The sequence below is a fragment of the Halichoerus grypus genome, chromosome 2 (assembly GCF_964656455.1).
Source record: "Halichoerus grypus chromosome 2, mHalGry1.hap1.1, whole genome shotgun sequence".
NCBI classification, from domain to species: Eukaryota; Metazoa; Chordata; class Mammalia; order Carnivora; family Phocidae; genus Halichoerus; species Halichoerus grypus.
Window position 1 is genome coordinate 195553015 of NC_135713.1, and position 20539 is coordinate 195573553.

The 20539-nt window shown below is 43.4% G+C and overlaps 1 protein-coding gene across 3 annotated transcripts; it reads right to left on the bottom strand.

The window, feature by feature from the left end:
• Nucleotides 1-7499: 7499 nt before the first annotated feature.
• Nucleotides 7500-16486, bottom strand: KPNA2 (karyopherin subunit alpha 2). Of its 3 annotated transcripts, XM_078065936.1 has the most exons (12): nucleotides 16336-16477; nucleotides 15874-15935; nucleotides 14914-15011; nucleotides 14628-14765; nucleotides 13032-13120; nucleotides 11949-12217; nucleotides 11381-11475; nucleotides 11014-11277; nucleotides 10584-10817; nucleotides 10146-10328; nucleotides 8449-8598; nucleotides 7500-7841 (listed from the first exon to the last, which is right to left on the bottom strand). In XM_078065936.1, the coding sequence occupies exons 3-12, from the start codon at nucleotides 14986-14988 to the stop codon at nucleotides 7749-7751; spliced, it is 1590 nt and encodes a 529-aa protein (XP_077922062.1). In that variant the 5' UTR covers nucleotides 14989-15011; nucleotides 15874-15935; nucleotides 16336-16477; the 3' UTR covers nucleotides 7500-7748. The 3 variants fall into 3 exon arrangements, with proteins under 3 accessions (XP_077922062.1, XP_077922061.1, XP_077922063.1); XM_078065935.1 differs by lacking the exon at nucleotides 15874-15935 and having other exon boundaries at nucleotides 16336-16486; XM_078065937.1 differs by lacking the exon at nucleotides 15874-15935 and having other exon boundaries at nucleotides 16340-16477.
• Nucleotides 16487-20539: the final 4053 nt, after the last annotated feature.

Sequence of the window (20539 nt, forward strand, 5' to 3'; positions counted from 1 at the left end):
GACCACTCGCTAGGGGCACAAAGCGTTTCATTGCCAGGGAACATATGGGGTGGTGAGAGACGTGTCTCCAAAACCCCACGGCTTAGGAGAATGTCATCATCACCTGCAGGCACATCTATGGCAGGGCTGAGCCAGGAACCCACGGTGCTCCCAGGAGCTTGGATCCTAATTTGAATCGGCTAAAAGGTCACCAACATAAGATTTGGGGCTGAGAGAGAGGACACAGGTCAATGGTGAATCACTTAGAAACTTTAGACCAGAGGTTTTCAATCTTGGCCCTATTGATGTTTTGGACCAGATAATTCTTTATTGTGGGGGTCTGTTCTGCACATTACAGGATGTTTAGCAGCATCCCTGACCTCTACCTACTTAGATGTCGGTAGCATCCCTCTCCCCAAGATGGGACAATCAAGAACGTCTCCAGACTGTCAAATATTCCTTCAGGGGGCAAAAATTGCCCTTGACTGGGAACTGTTCCTTTAGATTTAAAAAAAAAAAAAATAAGATTTATTTATTTATTTTAGAGAGAGAGAGCATGAGCAGTGGGAGAGAGAGAATCCTCCCACTGAGCGCAGAGCCCAACACCGGGCTCGATCTCATGACCCTCAGATCATGACCTGAGCCAAAGCCAAGAATTGGCCACTTAATCGACTGAGCCACCTAGGCGCCCCTAGGCTAAAACGAATCTTAAGCTTGCTAATTTTTTTTTGTTCGCAATTACCTGAAATCTTGCTCAAAAGTCTAAATGACCCAGTTGAAACTCCGGTATCTGACCCCCACTGGAAGTGGCAAAAAGCAAGTGAAGGGGCAGTTAAGGACGTGGCGTCTAACTTGCTGTCTCCTTGCACCTTCGGTGAGCTGAAGCGGTCAGCTTTCCTCGCTCTCCTCTGTCTGCCCCGTTGCTGTAGCTGCTGGGGAGGGCAGAAACGGCGGCCGGTCCACCGCAGAGCTGGCTGCGTTTCAGTAACGGCCGGGAGCCCTCTCCGGGGGCTCTCCAAGCTTAATTAGTTCTCATTTGCAAAGTTCCTTACACAGCTCAGGCCAGGATGCTATGGGAAGTCCAAGTGACGAGGGTTCTCGCCACCCTCTTAAAAAGAACATTCCCGAGTGAAAGGGCTGCGAGGGCGAGAACAGAGCTTCTAGGAGGGGGCGTGTGGAGTCCTTGCGAAGTGCATTTGAGACCGTAGAGAAAGAAGCGTAATACTTTCCAACTTTCTGGGCCTCCTCCTATTCTCTAGAGCAGGAAATTATGTAAAGTGTTTCCTGAACAGCTGAAGTATGTTAGAAACCTGCTAGCATTCTCTACATTATCTCCAGGAAATAGACGCTGAAGAATTTCTTTGCAACAAGAAACTATGTGAGCTTTGCTGCCCATTTTCACCTGAATGGGATGGATACTCCCTCTGGGAAGGGAAGCCTATGATCTTCTTGGCTCATGTGGATGTCATGTCCTAAAGAACATACCCTGAAGAGAACTCTTCTGGGGTGTGTGTGAGAGAGAGAGAGAGAGAGAGGGAGGGAGAATATGAAGAACTTTCTTTGCCAGGTAATTTAGCAATGTCAGTTATAGCTTGCTAGTTATCTACTCATCCTCACTTAATCTTCGGGTGGGGTAGGGATGAGGTCAACCTCTTCTGTTTTCGGCATCATTCTAGAACACTCCACCCACCAAAGGAAACTGATTAGCTGCATCCCACCTCTAGAGACTTGCTCTCTCCAAGGCCCGAGGCCATAAATCTCCCGGGCTGGGGGTCCCCAGGCATCCCGCCCCGGCAAGCCGAGTGTAAGCGTCCCAAGCATATCCACCTCGGGATGTTGGTGGGGTCACGGTACCAGAGCCATCTGGGAGCCAGCTGTCCCCTGGGTCTCTTACGAGAAAGGGCAAGCACCATCACCACCGCAGAACTACCAGCGGGATTTCAGCTATTACCTCAGAGCCAGGAGCAAGGCCTAGAAAGGAAGCCAGCCCCCGACCCAGACCTGATGCTGCTGGTGAAGGCCAGGTAGGTTGTCTGCTTCCTAATGACAGTTAGTGGCCATTGTCCCTGCGCCAGCGCGGCCTGGGATCCAACCCTTGGGAAGCGTGTGATTTGCAGTCCGTGGGACGACGTCCTGTGGATACCGCCCACCCTCTGGGGCCGGCGGGGATGCTGGACAGGAGGCCAGGGGGAGAACTACAAAGCCCTGCCTGCTATCTTCGCTCCCCGGGGAGAGGTGCCACATTCTTATGCGCTTCATCATGCTTTTCGGAATGAATGTCAGCCAAATGCCATCAAATTTAGGGACAGCAGTTACAACTCCTGTCCAACCAGAGTCCTGTAGGCAAATCACAGCCAAGGTCATTGGTCTGAGGTCTGAAACTACCATGTGAATCGGGGCCGCTGGCTGGCCTCAGGCGGTAGAGCAGGCACCTCTTGATCTCAAGGTCGTGAGTTTGAGCCCACCTTGGGTGTAAAGATTAAGGCGGGGGGGGGGAGCCAAACCACCGCGTGAAGCGAACTCAGATGGTGACATTAAAAAAAAAAGTGGGGGGAGGGCCTGGGTGGCTCAGTTGGTTAAGGGTCTGCCTTCAGCTCAGGTCATGACCTCAGGGTCCTGGGATCGAGCCCCGAGTCGGGCTCCCTGCTCAGCGGGGAGTCTGCTTCTCCCTCTCCCTCTCTCTCAAGTAAATAAATAAAATCTTACAAAAAAAAAGTGCACTACAGAGTGTAGGAAGTAAATTGGAAAGATCTATACCTCAGGTCTCTAGTATTCTGAAGGTGGCTGCACCTCTGTGAACCTAATTTTCTTCAGGCTCTGAGCTCCTTTTCCCAAAAAGCTCACAAGCACGTATTGCATACAACTTGGTGGGTTCATGGGTCCCATTAAGGCCTATTCTGCATCTCAGGTCACTCAGGTTAAGGATTCCTATCGATGAAAAAAGGTACAATTATATGGTGAGATTTTATTTTAATCTTTCTGGTATCCTGTAGTTTTAAATTTTCGACAATTAGTTACTATTTCTATAACCAGGAAACATTACCTTACAAAGTTACCAAAAAGAAAGAAAAGGAAAAAGCTTCATAGTCACTAAATTAATGTTTCCCCAGGACAGAGACAATTGGTTGAGAGGATGGGCAGGAAGGGTACTGGGACAGTCACTAGTCACCTAAAACTTTGGTCTAAATCAGAGTTTGATTCTACGTGTTTTCCCACACTTCTCCCGTATTCCAACAGTTGTGCCCCAAAAATGGTATGCGTTGTTTTTGGGTTTTGGTGTGGTTTTTTTTTTTGTTTTTTGTAGCTACCATCAGGAACTACCATCAATATATCAGACCTTGACTTCTCATTCAGTTTCAGTTAATTCAAAGCTTTCTTCTTCATCCAATCCTTCCTCGTCTTCCCTTGTTTTTATGGGTAAGCTTCCAATATTTCTGCCTCAACCTGTTCAAGTTCTAAACATCAAGACTTGTTCAGAGAAGAAAATACAGTTTTGTTTTGCTGCCTCAGTGCGTTCGAGGAGCTTCCCGTCACTGGGAAGGGCCCATCTGTTGTTTGTAGTGACAAGCTGCCAACAAACCATCGCCAAGCTGGACTTGGGTGGCTCAGGTGGCTGTTCTCACGGCCAGTGAGAAGTTCGACGAGGAGGTGCTCCCAACACTCCGTCTGCCAGAATTAAGAAGGGAAACGGTGGGTGCAGGAAGAGAACACAGAGCTCTCCCTGGGGAGGCTACAAGGGCTCTCCTTGGGTGGGAGGCACCGTTTGCAAAGCTAAGGCCAGCCTTTAAAAGGCCTGAGGGCTCACGAAACATCCAATTTTTGGATTGAATCCTATTGTTGAGTATAGAAACAAATCCATGGGGCGTCTCGTGTTGGTGTACGGCTGTGAATGATGAGAAAAACAAAAAAGAAGGGGCGCCCAGCTGGCTGTCTGTCGAGCATGTGACTCTTGATCTCAGGGTTGTTAAGTTCGAGCCCCACACTGGGTGTAGAGATTACTTAAAGATAAAATCTTAGGGGCGCCTGGGAGGCTCAGTCAGTTGGGTGTCTGCCTTCGGCTCAGGTCATGATCCCAGGGACCTGGGACCGAGCCCTGCATCGGGCTCCCTGCTCGGCGGGAAGCCTGCTTCTCCCTCTCCCTCTGCCTGCTGCAACCCCTGCTGTGCTCTCTCGCTCCCTCCCTCTCCCTGTCAAAGAAATAAAATCTTTAAAAAAAATTAAAATAAAATCTTAAAAAAGAGTAATAGTAAACTTAGCCTAGAAGGTAAAATCTGTCCTGTGGCTAGAATACTACCTGAGATATCACTACTAATAGAGTATTTCCTATCTGTAGAGAACTGAATTTAGACTAGGGATTGTGCTATTTGATGACCCACAGGTCACTGAGAACATATGGAAGAGGCAGCATTTGCACTCAGGCAGAGCTGACTCCTAATGCCTAGTCCTTTCCACCGCAAATCCCAGAACTAGGATGGGGAAGCGCATTCCCGGTTGTGAAAAGCCGGGGAGGAATGCACAACTGATCAAAAGGAAAAGGTTTGACACATACAACTCCTACACAGCGTTAGGAAACTGTCCCAAATATTTAGGAGGAAAGAGGCGTTTATAAGACACCAGAATAATGCTTTCAAACTACGCCAGCAACATGCCATTTAACATACAAATGCTCAAAATTAAATTGCTCTTCTGCCCTCAAAAAAAAATAATAAAAATAAAAAAACAAAACCCTATTTAATAGCTTGAGTGTTTTTTATCATCTTTATTAGCTGAGGTTGTGAGAATTAACTCCGTGATGTTGCTAAACACTTTTCACTACACGTTCCCTTGGGGGAGAGGGGCGCTGCAGGATTTGGCCAGGTTTTGTTCATCACAAATTAGGTCAACAGCCCACTCTCAAAAGAAAGCACCATTAATGACATGTTTCGAGGGCTTTCCAAATTCAGCCAGCTGGGTTTTGGCAAGCTCCAGCAGGGTGGAGGGAGGCAAGGAGTAGCCAGCTTCACTTTTCTTCATGGCCTTCTGAACTCGGGGTACTGTAATCTCACAAGGGTTCCAACTGCCCAACAAACTGAAGATTTTGCTCCTAGAACTATTGGTAAGATAAGAAGGAACATACCACTTTGGTGAACACCATTTTGGTTTTAATTGACCTGGTTCTTGGAAGCTCAAAAAAAAGCAATTCGAGGCCAAATGCTGAAGCAAAATCCCACTTAACACCGAAGATCTACTATAACGAAATTATCCAGTTTTTATCTTTTCAGTGATGATGCAGCCACAGAAAGATTCAGGGTGAAGGAATAATCCAACAACCTTAAGAAACGGAATGTTTATGTCCTACTTTATTCCAAAAATAGTAGCTTAATAGGACTTAAAGCTGATACAATCAGTAAGGTAAAGAATCAACACTTGGTGCAGTGTTTTAACACTGATGTTCAACCTCTAACCACAGCTTAACTCTAAGGATTTTTGCCACAGCACAAGTGCTAGATTTTCCTTTGGTATTTGCCTCATGAAAATTTAAGTGTTACCTTCCCACCCCTAATTACCTACTACAAACTAATACAAAACTGAAAGTTATGGGCAAAGGGAATTTATTAAAGTTTTGAAAGTGACTTAAAACTGATAGGAGCTACAAAATGTGCATTCATAAAAGCTATTTAGACATTAACACTTTGCTAACGAGGAAAAGGTTGGTGGCTGAAGAGGAAACCAGCATGCTAAAAATGTTATCGCAGATATGAAAATGTATTTCTGGCCATCAGCTGTCTCCCGGCAATTACTTCACTACTGGGTCATGCTTTCCCTCTGAAAACAACAGACCTCAGGCTTCCTACCAGCGTGTATTCCACTGGTCCCTCAGCCCACTAAGCCCCACCTCTCCTACAACAAAAACCTCTGGTCTCCAGGTTTACTTCCATGTTCTTTTTTCTCACATTCACGACTTTGGGGTCTGGCATCTAAGAGACTTACCTTGGAGCAAGGGTAGGAAAAAAGGGCAGTGCAGCAAGTAGGTGAGACAGGAAGGGCAGTCTGTGCAGTTCTGTGACTTCTGCCTCCCCTTATGGAAGCCTTTGTATACAACAAGCCGAGAAAATGACCAGGGCTCCCAACAGGACACCCTGAGCTCGGGAGGACCAGGCGTAACATGGCTCGGTGTTCCAAATTAAAAACTTGGCTGCAGGAGGTGTTTTAAATGAGCATGAGCCAAAGTATTCTCTATTTCTGCACCTAAACAAGCATTAAATATATGTATCTCATAGCAGCCACTTTAAAAGCCTGTTATCTGCAAAAGGCAAAATGTACTTAGGTGCAGACTGATGAGCTGAGGGGGTAAGAATATCCTTACGTTTATTCCCACGGAGACAAAGTAAACAGAAATCTGTTGCATTATACTACCACTGACTTGCAAAACTAGCTTATTTTACGGAATACAGTAGCCCTCTGTGGTCCCAACTCCCTTTTAATTTTTTTTTTTTAAATTTGACAGAGAGAGACACAGTGAGAGAGGCAACACAAGCAGGGGGAGTGGGAGGGAGAAGCAGGCTTCCCACCAAGCAGAGAGCCCGACACGGGGCTCGATCCCAGGACCCTGGAACCACGACCCGAGCTAAAGGCAGACGCTTAACGACTGAGCCACCCAGGCACGCCCAACTCACTTTTAGTCTTCAACCCAAATGCCCACCTCCACCACCTCAGCTCTAGAACTTCTATGGAAAAACAAGCAGGCAAAGCCGTCCGACTTCAGCAGTGGAGGCTCGGCTCATTACTTTCCCACTCATCAACAGAGAAACGGATAGTAGTGCTTTTAAGGTGCATTTCATTTGTCCTAAGACTTGTGGGGAACTTTGGTTAACCCTCCCTCTCTCTCTCCCCCAAATCCATTTCCTATACTGCTAATAGCATAACTATTCCTTAGATTAGTGGCTTTATACCTGGACTGTACAGAGCATATGGGGATGAAATTTTAAAAAGATATTTGGACCCCACCCCTTACCAATTAAAACAGAACTTCTGGGTAAACCAATGTACACCTTTGAAACCACGTTCAGCCTTGAAGTTTGGGAGGAATGAATTCTACCTGTAGCTCTAGGAGACTTGTGATTAAACTTTATATATATATATATATATATATATATATTATTTATCCCGTCTCCCTGGCCAGCGAGATTTAAGGAGACCTTGGCTGAGGGCTTCTGGGAAATTTTGTTCATTTTTCTATGCAAACTTCTGAAAAATTCTATTCTGACTGGTGTGTAGTGGATATGACATCTGGAAGCACCAACAGCCATGATTTACAAAGAATGGAAGCAGCCTAGAGCAAAGCCAGAACTCAGAAGTGGGCAGGACAAAAAGTTATCACCCTTGCATCCTTGATGACCTCACAAACCTGACATCAAACCATGTATGCAACCAGAACCACACCTCTGGTTACTCACATGGGTTTGGGTCCGGCACCCTTCACCTGCCATCTTAAGAACTCCAAATTAGAAAGCAATACATAGGTACGGTGAAGTAAAGAAAAGAGTGGAATTTAATCTTTATTTACAGGACACTGCAAGAGAGGAGATTCCACATAGAAATAAGAAACCCACTGAGAGGAGGAGCTTCATATAGGTTGTACAGTTTGGAACCGGTCAAGTAGAGTTTCCTTGTAAAAAGTGCTACGATAACAAAACACATTTAAAAAGAGTTCTTAGTAGAGAAACAGTAAGACAAACTTCTACCAAACAGAGTACACAACAAACAACTTTCTGCCTCAGCTGTACAATCTAAAAGTTAAAAGTCCCGGGAGTGCCATCCTGAACTTGGAACGTATAGCCTTCAGAGGTAGTTTCTGGCACAACATTCTGATCTTCCTCTTCCTGGAAGTATTAAAAAACAGAACCAAACAATATAATTCCACAAACATAGCACATTTCCAGGCAGCAGTCTGTCTAGAAGTCTATATTTATTCTTAAGGTCTTTATCTGCATATTACACCTTTAATGCTGAACCGTATTTCAATATTTGAAATAGGGGAGGGAGAGCTGCTGAAGCTTGCTAATTCAGGAGCGCCTGGGAGAGGAAGATTCTGAAAGGGTGAAGGATGCTACCACAAGAGAGATTGACTTCCCCACCTGTCACTTTTCAGTAGGAAATGGGAAGGAAGATGGCCTATTAGTAGGGTTAGCCCACTTCTCCATCAACTCCTACACAAACTTACTCTCAAGATATTAAGTCCCTAAGACTACTCATTTGAAAGTAGAGTGGTGATTTTTTTTTAAATTTTAAAAATTTCTGGTTAAAGATTGTATGATCATCAAGCCAAACATCTGAGGAGCAAATACATACATCATGTCCTACTCACACTGATATTTTGCCATATTTAACAAGGGCACAGGGCTCATTTAAAAAGTATAAGGAAAAAAATCTTAGGGGCTTGACTTTGTATATTTTCCAAATTCTTGTTAACATTACCATCTTACTCACCTCTACAGAGAAATACTTCTCAATCAAGTTTAATGAAGCTTTGTACACAGACTCATTTTCATGGTTTTGTAGAGCTTCAATTTTGTCCAAACCTCCACATTCTTCAATCATTATACTAAGTTTCTCAGTTTCACCTAGTTTCTCAGCAGCCTAAAAAAAAAATTCCAAGTTTACTGGAATTTACTGAATGTTCTATTTTAATGAAAATAATGTTTGTTTGGGTATTGATGTATATCAGACAACCACTCGAAAAGTTCCTTCAACAACCCTATGAGATGGTTTTATCTCCAGTTTGCATTTTTTTTTTTTTAAAGATTTTATTTATTTGAGAGAGAGAGAGCACAAGTGGGGTGAAGGGCAGAGGTAGAAGCAGACTCCCCACTGAGCAGGGAGCCCAATGTGGGGCTCCATCCCGGCACTCTGGGATCATGAGTCCCGGGATCACAACCAGAGCTGAAGGCAGACGCTTAATTGACTGAGCCACCCAGGCTCAGTTTACATTTTCTAAAAATTCAAGGTGATCAGATTTGTATTTGCTCTTAGCAGCTACTTCTGCAGCACTCAGCCCGATCTTACAGTAGTTCTCAATCATTTCTGTGCATCAAAATCACCTGGGCAACTTTAAAAACGACACCATATCCAGGTTCAATTGGTCTATGATGAGAACAGAAAATTACTGTTTTATAAAAGCACCTGAGGGGCGCCTGGGTGGCTCAGTCAGTTAAGCACCTGACTCTTGGTTTCAACTCAAGTCATGATTCTCAGGAGTCGTGGGACTGAGCCCCACACGGGGCTCTGCACACAGTCTGCTGAGATTCTCTCTCCCTTTCCCACCCTCCCTGCCCCCCTTAACACATGCTCTGTCTCATAAATGAATGAATGAGTGAGTAAATAAATAAATAAATAAGATCTTTTTAAAAAAGCACCTCAGGTAACACCAAAGTGTAGTCAAGGTAGAGAACCATCGTATAAGGGCAAAGATGGCCCTTAGGCCATATAAAAACAAATTTCCCTGATTGGATTATTTGCTGATATCAAGAATTTATTAGGTATAAAAATGAAACTGTGGTTAGCCTTTTTTACAGTCCTCAAATTTTAGAATACATAAATATTTACAGATGAAATAACATATACTTCAAAATAATTAAATTTGGAGGATTTAGGTAAGGGGAGAGTAGGAAAATAGGCCAAATGTTGACAAATTATTTATGCTGGGTGATGGATACACCAAGCATCATTATCCTAGACTTGACTGTTCTAGGTAAAATTTCCATATCAGAAGTTTAAAGTCATTAGGTAGGACCTACCTACCTTCAACTACTGTGACAAGGTGCCACATGCTGGCATGCTCGGGTTAATTAGGAAGGGAACCAGAAGAAAAATAAAATTAGATAACTTTAAGTCATCAAATTTTAATTGTACCAAAATTCAGTACGACATTGGAGAATTAAAGATTTTTGACAAAATAGATAGGAATGAATCCTGTCCACATATGGACTTGATTTCAATTCAGGTCACCCACTTGTCATCTCCTTTAATCTCTTATAATCCCTTGTCACGTCTTACTGAGAGTGTGCCCCACATAAACAGCCTTTCTAATTCTGTGGCCCTACTGAGTAACCTTAACTGTCCTACCCTGAGTCTAAATATCATCAATTACCATCAAGCCCAAATTCAAATGCTACCTTATGACTTACCTGAAAGATGTTTGAAATGGCATCCAGAATAACCAGAATAATTTTGGTGTCTTTTGCAGTTAAGAGGTTCATCAGTGGTTCTATTATGCCACAATGAACGAGGTATACAATCTGTTCAACTGTCCCACCACTTGTATAGTTGGTCACAGCCCAGACAGCTTCCTTTTGTGTCTTAAAGTCTGCCTAATAAACATAAGGAAACAAGTTTACTTCAGAACGATTGTAAAAATAAGATCCCAAAAGTACCATTATAGAAAAACAAGGACTAAACTACTAACTGATTCCATCCAACTGTAAGTGAAAGAGGTTACTGGCCACTATTTAGCAAAGGACTTAGAACCCAACACTGGTACATTAAGAATCTTATCAAGCACAGCTCTACCAAATGTCCATCCATAAATACTAACATCCTTTGGTTAAGTACTAAGACTTCATTACCTTAGAGAGAACACCAACGAGGAATGGGACTAATCCATGATTCACAACTTGCTGTATCTGGTCCTGGCGACCAGCTGTGATGTTTGACATTGTCCACGTAGCTTCCTTCTGAATATTAGTTTTGGGGTTCGTTAGGAGGCTGGGAAAAACAGCAAGTGCTCCTGCATCTATTACAACCTGAGTCTGTTCATCTGTCCCAGTGACAATATTTCCTATGGCTCTTAGCGCAGGAGTCTGAAAAGGGAAAAAAAAAAAAAAAAAAGTTGATGCCAACGATTATCTCTTATTTTTTCCAACACTGCTCAAAAACTCTACACCCTAAAGGTTTTGACAAGTCAGAGGCTCCTCATGGCCTAAAATAGGCAATGTGTCAACATTAGTATCAATTGACCATGCTTCTATGGTTTATATTCTCAAGTTAACAACTTACCACAATGGGCAATTCAGTAGCTCCTAGAAGCTTCACAAGCTGGGGCACAACTCCTGTTTTCACAACCATTTCAATCCGTTCATTTGGACCATCAGTAAGGTAGGAAATGGCCCAGCAGGTATCTGCCAATACTTCTGGATCATCATGATGCAGGAGACGAACTAAAGTAGGAAGAATCTGCTCAACAGCATCTAATGGGGGTGCAGGATTCTTGTTGCGACAAAGGTTTGAAAGTGTCCAAGTAAGGTTACGTAAGTAACCACACTGAGGGGAAAGAAAAATGCAATGAGAAGTCCCTCTATATTTTGAGGGGGTGGGAAAAATTAGAATCAAGAACTGAGTAACCGGACTTATGTTAGCAACTTACTGCTAAAGATGACATATCAGGAACTGCAAGGAGAGCCAGTAGTGGGTCAACTGCACCATACTTAATAACCAAGTCTCGAAAAACTGAACCATCACCTAAAAAAAAAAGGCAAGGTTAATCATAATCTACTTGTCTAGCACCATCAATGTTCAGTGACTGAGTGCACCAGCGTCCTAACACCCAAAGACAATACTCTTGGAAATTCCCTAACTTACTTAGATGCCATTAATACCCCTTTATAAGCACTAAAAGCAAGTTTAAATCTTAACACACGGGTGACTCTTACTTATGACAAGGCACTTCTCCCAACCGCAGTATGATTAGAGATGGTCAAAAGAATTTTAAGGGGCGCCTGAGTGGCTCAGTCGGTTAAGCGTCTGCCTTCAGCTCAGCTCATGATCCCAGGGCCCTGGGATCGAGCCCCACATCAGGCTCTCTGCTCGGCAGAGAGCCTGCTTCTCCCCCTGCCTGCCACTCTGCCTATCTGTGCTCTCTATCTTTCTGTCAAATAAATAAATAAAATCTTTAAAAAAAAAAAAAAAAAAAAAAGAATTTTAAATCCAAGTACCTGCAATGTTTCCTAGAGCCCATACAGCTTGTTCACTGATGTGGGCATGGGAAGATGCCAACAGAGAAATGAATGCTGGGATAGCACCTCCATCTACCACAGCCTTGGTCTGTTCTGACGTCCCAGAAGCAATGTTAGTGAGAGCCCAAGCAGATTCAAACTGAATGGGACTACAATCAGTTCTGCCCAAGAAGGACACAAACTTTGGAATCAAACCAGCCCGGATTATGTTGTCTATGGGGGGCTGTTTTTCCCTAGAAAGCAGTTTCCTAAGGGTAAGCAGAAAGAGAAACAAAAGTTGAAGATGATTAACAAGAGAAGTTTATTAACTTTAAAAATCAATTTAAAATGCAATTCAACTTGAGATAACCTTTTAAAGTAATGCACTAAATGCTGAAATCTCCTGGAATTTAAGAGGAGATGAACAGACTGGGTTGCATGGTGCTGCCACACGTGGTGTCTTTAATTACCTTTTCCCCAAAATTGAAATATTACCAATAATATAAAATAGCCTCCTCTCTGCATCCCCACAAACTACGTTAGATCTTGTCACTTTAAAACTTTGACAATCTGACACAATTACACTACCATTGTTAATCTGTGTTTCCCTAACTACTAGTGAGGTTAAGCATCTTTTCCTTCATCATTTGTCACTTGGATTTGTTTTTCAGCACACTGTCAAACTATAGAAATTGTTAATTCTTGGTTATGGATGTCACAAATATTCATATTTGATAGAAGTAAGAGTAAATGCGCCATTCTAAATGAATGTGCAAATCCCACTTTCTGAATAATTCCTTTCTCTGACACCAACTTGAAATGCCACCTTGACAAAAACTTTGTTAATATACTTAAAAAGCACACCAAAAGATTAACAGCGATTACCACTGGGGTGGGCAGGACTTAGGCAACTGTGATTTATACAAAATCACAGTTTCACCTAAGGGAAGATTCTAATGAAAATAGGCCTACGGCAAACCTAACTTTTATTTTACCCATCCCATCTGTCTGTCTCTTTCCCACCAAAAAAATCCAAAAGGGCTGATATCTTAGGTTACCCATGCTTTGGCAGAAAAGACTTACCTAGCAGCTTGAGTAGCCTGGAGCTGGCTTTCCAAATTGTTGCTATTTATGCCTTTGACAATGTCATCAACAGACCAATTTACAGTGCCCTGCAAGGACAGTGGTATTAATTGCACAAATTATCATTTTTAACATTAAATACAAACAATAAAATCCCTACTTGCCACTGTGAAGACAGGTTTAGGTTTATAATCAGTTACTAAAAGTTTAGCCTTACATTTAATTTTGGCTATTAATTAAATATTCATTCTTTCATATGCAGAACAGTGCTCAAACTTGGTGTATGACTCATTGGAATCTCCAGTTATGCAGTATCATCCCATTATTTTGTCACTAAAAGAAGAGACTATGAACAATTTAATAAATGAAATTAGAGCAGTTTGAAGGTTGTTCCTGCATTAGTCTCAATCACTTGCATTCAGATATGCTGTCAGGGAGAAAGGGATGGAGTTATCTAGGCAACGTGCTGGGGATTTTCGTATCTAAGCTTATAATCTCTGCATCTCCACAGTACAGTGCTACAAAAATGTTTCACGTTGTAATCACAGTAGAAGGGTTTGAGAATCAGTGCTATAGTGAACTCAAAAAGACAGCATCCCTTTTTCTGTAGGAGCTTACAACTTAAGCAAAATGTGAAAAATAGATAACCATAAAAACAAATGGTGAATATTCATGTTATGTTAGCATTTACTCTCCATCTTAGTGCACAGCTGGGATGCTATGGGAATCCTGAAAAGGGAACATTTTTCCTGCTAGGATGACCAAGGAGTGCTCTAAGAAGATAGGATTTGAATATAGTACTCTAGAAATAGCACATAGGTACTATTCGGTGAAAAAAAAAAAATTTGAGGCACTAAAGATTCCCAGTATCTTTGAAAGATAAAAACGAAACTGAAAATCTAAGATTGATCTAATTTACACACACAAAAATTTTTTTTCAAAGAATATGGATTTAAAACTACCAAAGTTTTTAAGCAGAGAAAGAAGAGACTAAAGCAGTATTTTCAGACTTTGTTTAGGTAAGTATTATGTGGCATAGAATGAAGGGAAAGATAAATTAGAAGACCACTGAAAATATTTCAGGAGGAAAAAGATCTGAACAAAGCTGGTGACAAGTCCAAAAAACAGGAACACCCCAAAAAGGCAGAAAGTGACTGGTTCTAGACACACTAACTTTCAGTTAACATTGGACTGGCTAGTCAAGGTACTGAACTGGTGGCTAGAAATGCAGGGAAACCTGAAGGGAGTTCAGAGCTAAAGGAGACCTTGGAATCAGCTTCAGTAGATTAGGGAGAGTGGGTAGGAAAGGAGACAACCCAACAGAACTACTGACTGGGAGCAGAAAAAAAGATCTTCACAGAGTTGATAGTTAAAACCATTAGGCTAGGAATGTTATTTAAATTTCTTTCTTTTTTTAAGTAGGCTCCATACCCAGTGTGGAGCCCAATGCGAGGCTCATCTCACAACCCTGAGACCAAGACCTGATGCTTAAGCCACTGAGCCACCCGGAAGCCCCTTACTATTTAAATTTCTAAGAAAATCACCATATTGATTTTGTGGGTTTGCCGTAATTCATAATCTAAAATATATATTTACCTGGTTGTTGCGGTTTTCCTGTAGTGGAGAGGTAGCATCATCAGGAAACGAGCTTACGTTTCTCCTTTTCAGCATCTGGTCATCCTTCTTAGCTTTCCTCAGCTCCACATTAACTTCTATTCGGCGCCGCCTCATTTCCTTGGAAAAAGATAAACCACTTCACCTACTATATCAGTTTTTGTTGCGAAGTGAGGACGTTTATTTCAAATTTCCTCAAAGTTCTGATCCCTTCCCAAATACCTTTCCATTTGAAAAATACCATAGGAAGGCAACAGAAGGTACTCACTGTACTGTCTTTCCCCTTGTTCTTGAATCTGTTAAGGCGGGCAGCTGGTGAATTAGCATTCTCGTTGGTGGACATGGTTATGAGACAAAGGGAGAAAGCTGTAAGTTGGAGAGAAAAAATTCCCCTTTTATCATTTTGCTTTGTCAATAAGAAGAGCTTATAAAATTATCAAGTATATACTGGATCCACACTTGTATATTAGAGGAGCAACTTCCTTTTTCAGCACCATGAAATAGTGAACTGGCCAAACAGTATTCGTCCCCTTCCCTCTGAAGGGCTGAGACTTCCTGGAGCAGTGCTCCATCAGAAACAGAAATAGAAAGCAAGTTGTATAAATTTAAATATCCTAGCAACCACATTTTTCAAAGCAGCAAAAAGAAATGAGTGAAATTAATTTTAATCTCTTTTATTTAACCCAACACATCCAATATGTTTGCATTTCAACGTTATAATATTTCAGTTATTGAGATATTTTACACTTTTTTCACCCTAATTCTCCAAAATCCCTTGTGTGTACTTTAGGCTTACAGCATATCCCAACCGGACTAGCCACATCAGCCTGGTGACTACCATACTGGACAGTGCAACTGGACTATTTCAATTAAATAGTTAACTGAAGGCAAAATAGGGGAACTAGCTCACAGTTAAAACCTATGTCCTACGGGTAATAAATCCATATCCTGGAGGCTCTCCCTATTGTCTTTAAATGGCCAAAATAGGTACATTCTCCACACTTGAAAATTAAAACAAATATCTGGCTCATCATCACATTATGGAGTCTTCCATAACATTCCGTGTCAACACTGAAAACTCGAGACACAGTTCTGCATCCACAGCATCTCGCATTTTCATTTCCAGAAATTTCGAGTGAATGCACTTAACTAGGCTGATATCAACTGTGCTTCATTCAGACTTTAAGAGCGATCGCCGAAAGGGGACAAAAGTACAAATCCTCCTTACGATTTGTTATCTTTCATTCGGTGATGTTCTTTTCCGACGCTGTGTCTCAGCCAGCCCTGGGCCTACGTGTTAAGAGACAGTTCTTCCAACTGCCACCCCCATCTCCAGGCCCTTCCTCTGCCCCCCACCCGGGAAGATGCAGCGGGGAACGGGCGGAGGAGGGGCGAGAGGCGCTGGGCCACCTCCCGGGACTCTCACCCTCGGGCCTCATTGATTTTCCCCGCCGCGACGCGCCAGAGGTCTAGCCGCGGTTCGCAGAGCCTCGGCGCCCTAAAACCCAAGCACTCGCACCGCGAACCAGCCGCCTCGTCAACGAACGACGCCCCCGGGGCCTCGTCAACGAGGGAGGCCAGAGCCAGGTCGGGCGTGTACGCCCGGCCTCCCCTCCCGCCACCCGCAAGCGGAGGGCGGCCTGCACATCTGCCGTTATCACTCGGGCTGGGCTCCGGCCTGAGTTCGTACCTACACGGCCGGCTCAGGCTTCCACAGGAGGCGGTCCGGGGCGCGCAGGCTGCAGGTCAGCTGCCCTCAGAACGTCCACCACGGATCACCCCAAAGACGGTGTGGCTCGTGCAGCCGGCCGGCGCGATTTAAATTTCCCGGTGTCCCCGCATTCCGATTGGCTGGTTCGAGCCTACCCTGCGCTCCCATTGGCGGATTTAAAAAACACGTTAAGTTGGGGGGGGTCATAGGGCGAAGAAGAGACGATAGCATCGCGAGATATGGGAGCGGCCGGGCAATCCCAGAGCGCTTTGCAGTTGGGTGAAGAAAGACTCCAGATCCCGGCATGCAGCGGGCCAGTTCTCAGCCCCACCTTGGCCCGAACCTAGGGCTTCTGCAGAGGGTTTATGCCAGGGAGATCGCTCGCAGGTCGTTTGCCTGGGCGTCTGCTTTAACCAAAGCACCACAGCTGATTTCCAAAATAATTCTCTTTAAAAATCTTGATATAGAGGAGGTGGGTTAAAAAAAAAAATCTTAATATAGAAACATATTGCTTTGAGTTTTTTCCTTGATAGGATACAGTAGGAACTTGGCAGGGGTTCCTGGCTATTATGGAAGGAAGGGATAAGGCAGGTTTGTGTTGCATTTTTTAGTTGTTTTATTTTTTTAACCTTTGTCATAAAAGACTGCATAGAAGTCACAAATCTGGTAACAAAAGTTTTCTTATGCCTGTTTCTCCAGACACTCTCTTATTTTTAAATACTTCCAAATACAGAAGAACTGCAAATCTTTACCCAGATTTGCCAAATGTTAACATTTGTGTGTGCGTGTGTGTAAAAGTAACATGTAAAAGCCATATATATACATATATATATATACACTTTCAAACCAATTGAGAGTAAGTTTCAGAAATTCTGTCCCTTAACCACTAAATACTTCAGTGTGTATCTTCTGATGACATTCTCTTATATGACCACACCGCAATCATCAAATTCAGGAAAAATGAACTTTTTTGTTTTGTTTAAGGATTTTTTCAAGGTTTTATTTATACTTGAGAGAGCACAGAGGGAGAGGGAGAAGCAGACCCCTCCGAAGCAGGGAGCCCAATGCAGGGCTCCATCCCAGGACCCTGGGATCATGACCTGAGCTGAAGGCAGACGCTTAACCGATTGAACCATCCAGGTGCCCCTTTAAGGATTTTTTTTAAGGTTTTTTGTGTTTTTGTTTTTTTTTTTAAAGTAATCTACACCCATTGTGGGGCTCAAACTCATGACCCGAGACCAAGAGTTGCATGCTCTATTGACCGAGCCAGCCAGGGACCCCAAGACAACTGAATTTTGATGCTATTATTTATTATATGGTCTGTATTCAAGTTTTGCCAATTGCTCCAATGTGTTTCTATGCTGTATCTTACACTTTTCTGAATAAAATGTTTGCATTTTCTTGCATCACAAATGGTTATCAGAGCATCAGATTTAAAGATCTGTTTGTTTTCTTTCTGCAATTTTTCTGTGTTCTAAAAAGGGTATTTTTAGAAACATTGTATTGGTTTATTACTATAATTAAATTCAAACATTGAACTTTGTCCATTATTGTAGACATTTTTGCCAGCCTCACTCACTGTGTAGCAGCTAAGGGGTTCATTGGCAGCTGATTCTACTCCCACCTACTCAGTCAGTATAATCCAATCCCCCTAAGTGCAAAAATGTGGAAAGAATTCACCCCTAAACCAGTCATTGCAAGGGATTCTCTTGGCTACTGTGAATGGTTCAGGGAGGCATATGACCTAAATTCATTCAGCTGGGAAGCCTATGCCTTTTGTTTAATGACTGGAGATAGGAAAGCAGGCTGTGTTCTTCTGGACTGGGGGATGTGAGTCCTAGAAATTTGAATAGGACAATTGTAGAGAAACCATGAAAGCTCTGATCAACAGCCTGCCCTACCTCTGAAGGTTGCAATTATGTAACTTTGCAATTATGTCACCCAATACACTTCCTTTGTTGTTTAAGCTAGTTATATTGGGTTTTCTTCTGCTTGAAAATATGGAGTACTATGTGCCCAGAAGTGTTCTAAGTGTTTTACATATATTAATACATCTAATCTTCACAACTCCGTGTTGTAGTATTATTATTACCTGTACCATTTCCCAGAAGAGAAGACTGAATTAGGAGTGGTTAAGGAGCTTGTCCAGGTTCGCACAGCCAGTAAATGGCAGACAGGATTCAGACCCAGGCTGCCATGCTCTCAACCACTATTCTGTACCCTCACCTGAAAACAACCTGAAACAGAAATATGATGACCAAAGTGAAAGTTGCCTTTGAAAGATACAATGTTGTCCTGGGGGTACCATACACCCTCTACTCTTAACTATTATAGTTTGGATGGAGATTCAGGAGAGGACCTTGTATGGCCTAGGCCAATCAGTACATTCCATCCCCAGGCCCCAGGGACTGGTTTGGTGATGAAGATGTAACACAATGCAATAAAATGTTTACTGAGGCCTTTGGGTGCGAGATATCCTCTCTCTTCCATAGGACTGCATGTGCTGGTGGCATGAGCTTGAAACTCTCCTGCTTTCAGAGAAGCAAATCCAAGTGCATCTAAGGCTAAATAATCATAATTTGTCTGTTAGTTGTTCTTTCAAGTAAAAACCATTTTCCACTGAAAAAGCAGTTAGTTTAGCTTGCAACTCAAACATCATACAATTTCTTTCCTTCAAAAGACAACCATTGTGGGGCGCCTGGCTGGCTCAGTCTCTGGAGCTTGCAACTCTTGATCTCAGGGTCCTGAGTTCCAGTGTCACCATGGGGATAGATATTACCTAAAAATGAAATGTTTTTTTAAAAAGTGGAAGAAAAAAAAGACAATTACTGTATTTGTATTTGAAAGAAGTGATTTATGTATACTTCCCATTTTGTCACACAAAATATTAAAAAGATGTGTCCTCAAGCGTGGAGATTTAATACAATTGACAATTCTTACAGCGTCATCAAGGACTTTTTTTTTTAAGCAAAGCCAGCTACCTCCACCCCCTTCACCAGTGTATGAACATGAAGGATGATCACTACTAGTTTGGTTCCACTGCCTTGATTCACTGAGGTGTCAGTTTTACCCACTGTCATTTCTGTACCACCAATGCTAAATGATTAGTGAATTGTTATTTACTAATAATGTCCTAATTTTCATTAAAAGCATTCCCTTAATGACTCAGGGTTTACAGGTACTAAAACAGTGACATGCGACACACAGACACCTAAGATTTGAAAGATACACACCAAAATGTTAACAGTGGTAAGCTCCACGTGGTAGAATTTTCTATTTCAATTTCCATCGTTTGGCTTATCCATACTTTACACAATTCTACAATGAATAGGTGTTCGGTGTCTAAGGAGAAAACGAAATTGTGCATTTTTAAAAACCACGAATGCAGCATCTTCACAGGCAACAAGCATAGACATAATTGTGCATGGAACCAAAAAGTCTCTGAATCTTTATCCGAGACCCAGGACAGGATAAAAACAAAATCCCTATTGTTTTGTATTGACGGACCTTGTTATATCCGTTTCCCCTTTAATCCGGAGGTAAAGAAGAGACAGGGGAGAAAAATGGACGTTAAATGAGTGAGGGAGAAGGGCAGATTTGAGAAAGAAAGGCTGTTCCCCCTGGAGTCCCCCAACAGTCCCCAGCACATAATAGTTTATGACAACGCTGCACGCTGAGTGACTACGGGAAAGGCAGGGACGGAGGGGCAGTAAGGGACGGGAAGGTTGTGGGGTGTGTGGGGAGCGGAAGGGGCTCAGGCTCTGCGGGCGGCGGCACTAGGCAGTCCCAGGGAACTTTGTAAAACGCAGACGCCCGGGCTCAGGTAAACAGAATTAGAACGAAGGAAGGACAGGCAGGGGAATTTCGTCTAAGTTCCCCCAAGTGCGCGTAACGCGCAGCGAGGACAGAGAACCTTCCAAGCCCGCAGGCCGAGAGCCGCCCGGAGCCTCCCGCGTGCCGGCCACGCAGTCGCGGAGCAGTGGGGCGGGGAGGGCCACGCGCAGGCGCACGGGGGCGCGGGTGGCGGGCCGGGCGGAGGGCGCAGGGGGGCGCAGGCGCGCGCTGCCGCCGCTGGGGGCGGCTCCTAAATCGCTCGGCGCCCGACGCGAGGCCGCGGAGCGCGGGGCGGGGCGCGATGATGGCATCGCGTAAGGAGACGGTGTGAGAACCCGGATTCTGTGGT

Bases quoted from the DNA above. Each gene is read 5' to 3' on its own strand.
- KPNA2 (XM_078065935.1), bottom strand. From the start codon at position 14,988: ATGTCCACCAACGAGAATGCTAATTCACCAGCTGCCCGCCTTAACAGA. The intron at 14,766-14,913 runs GTGAGTACCTTC...TCTTTTTCCAAG, and splicing joins ACAAGGGGAAAGACAGTACA to GAAATGAGGCGGCGCCGAAT. The intron at 7,842-8,448 runs GTGAGTAAGATG...TAATACTTCCAG, and splicing joins AGAAGTATTTCTCTGTAGAG to GAAGAGGAAGATCAGAATGT.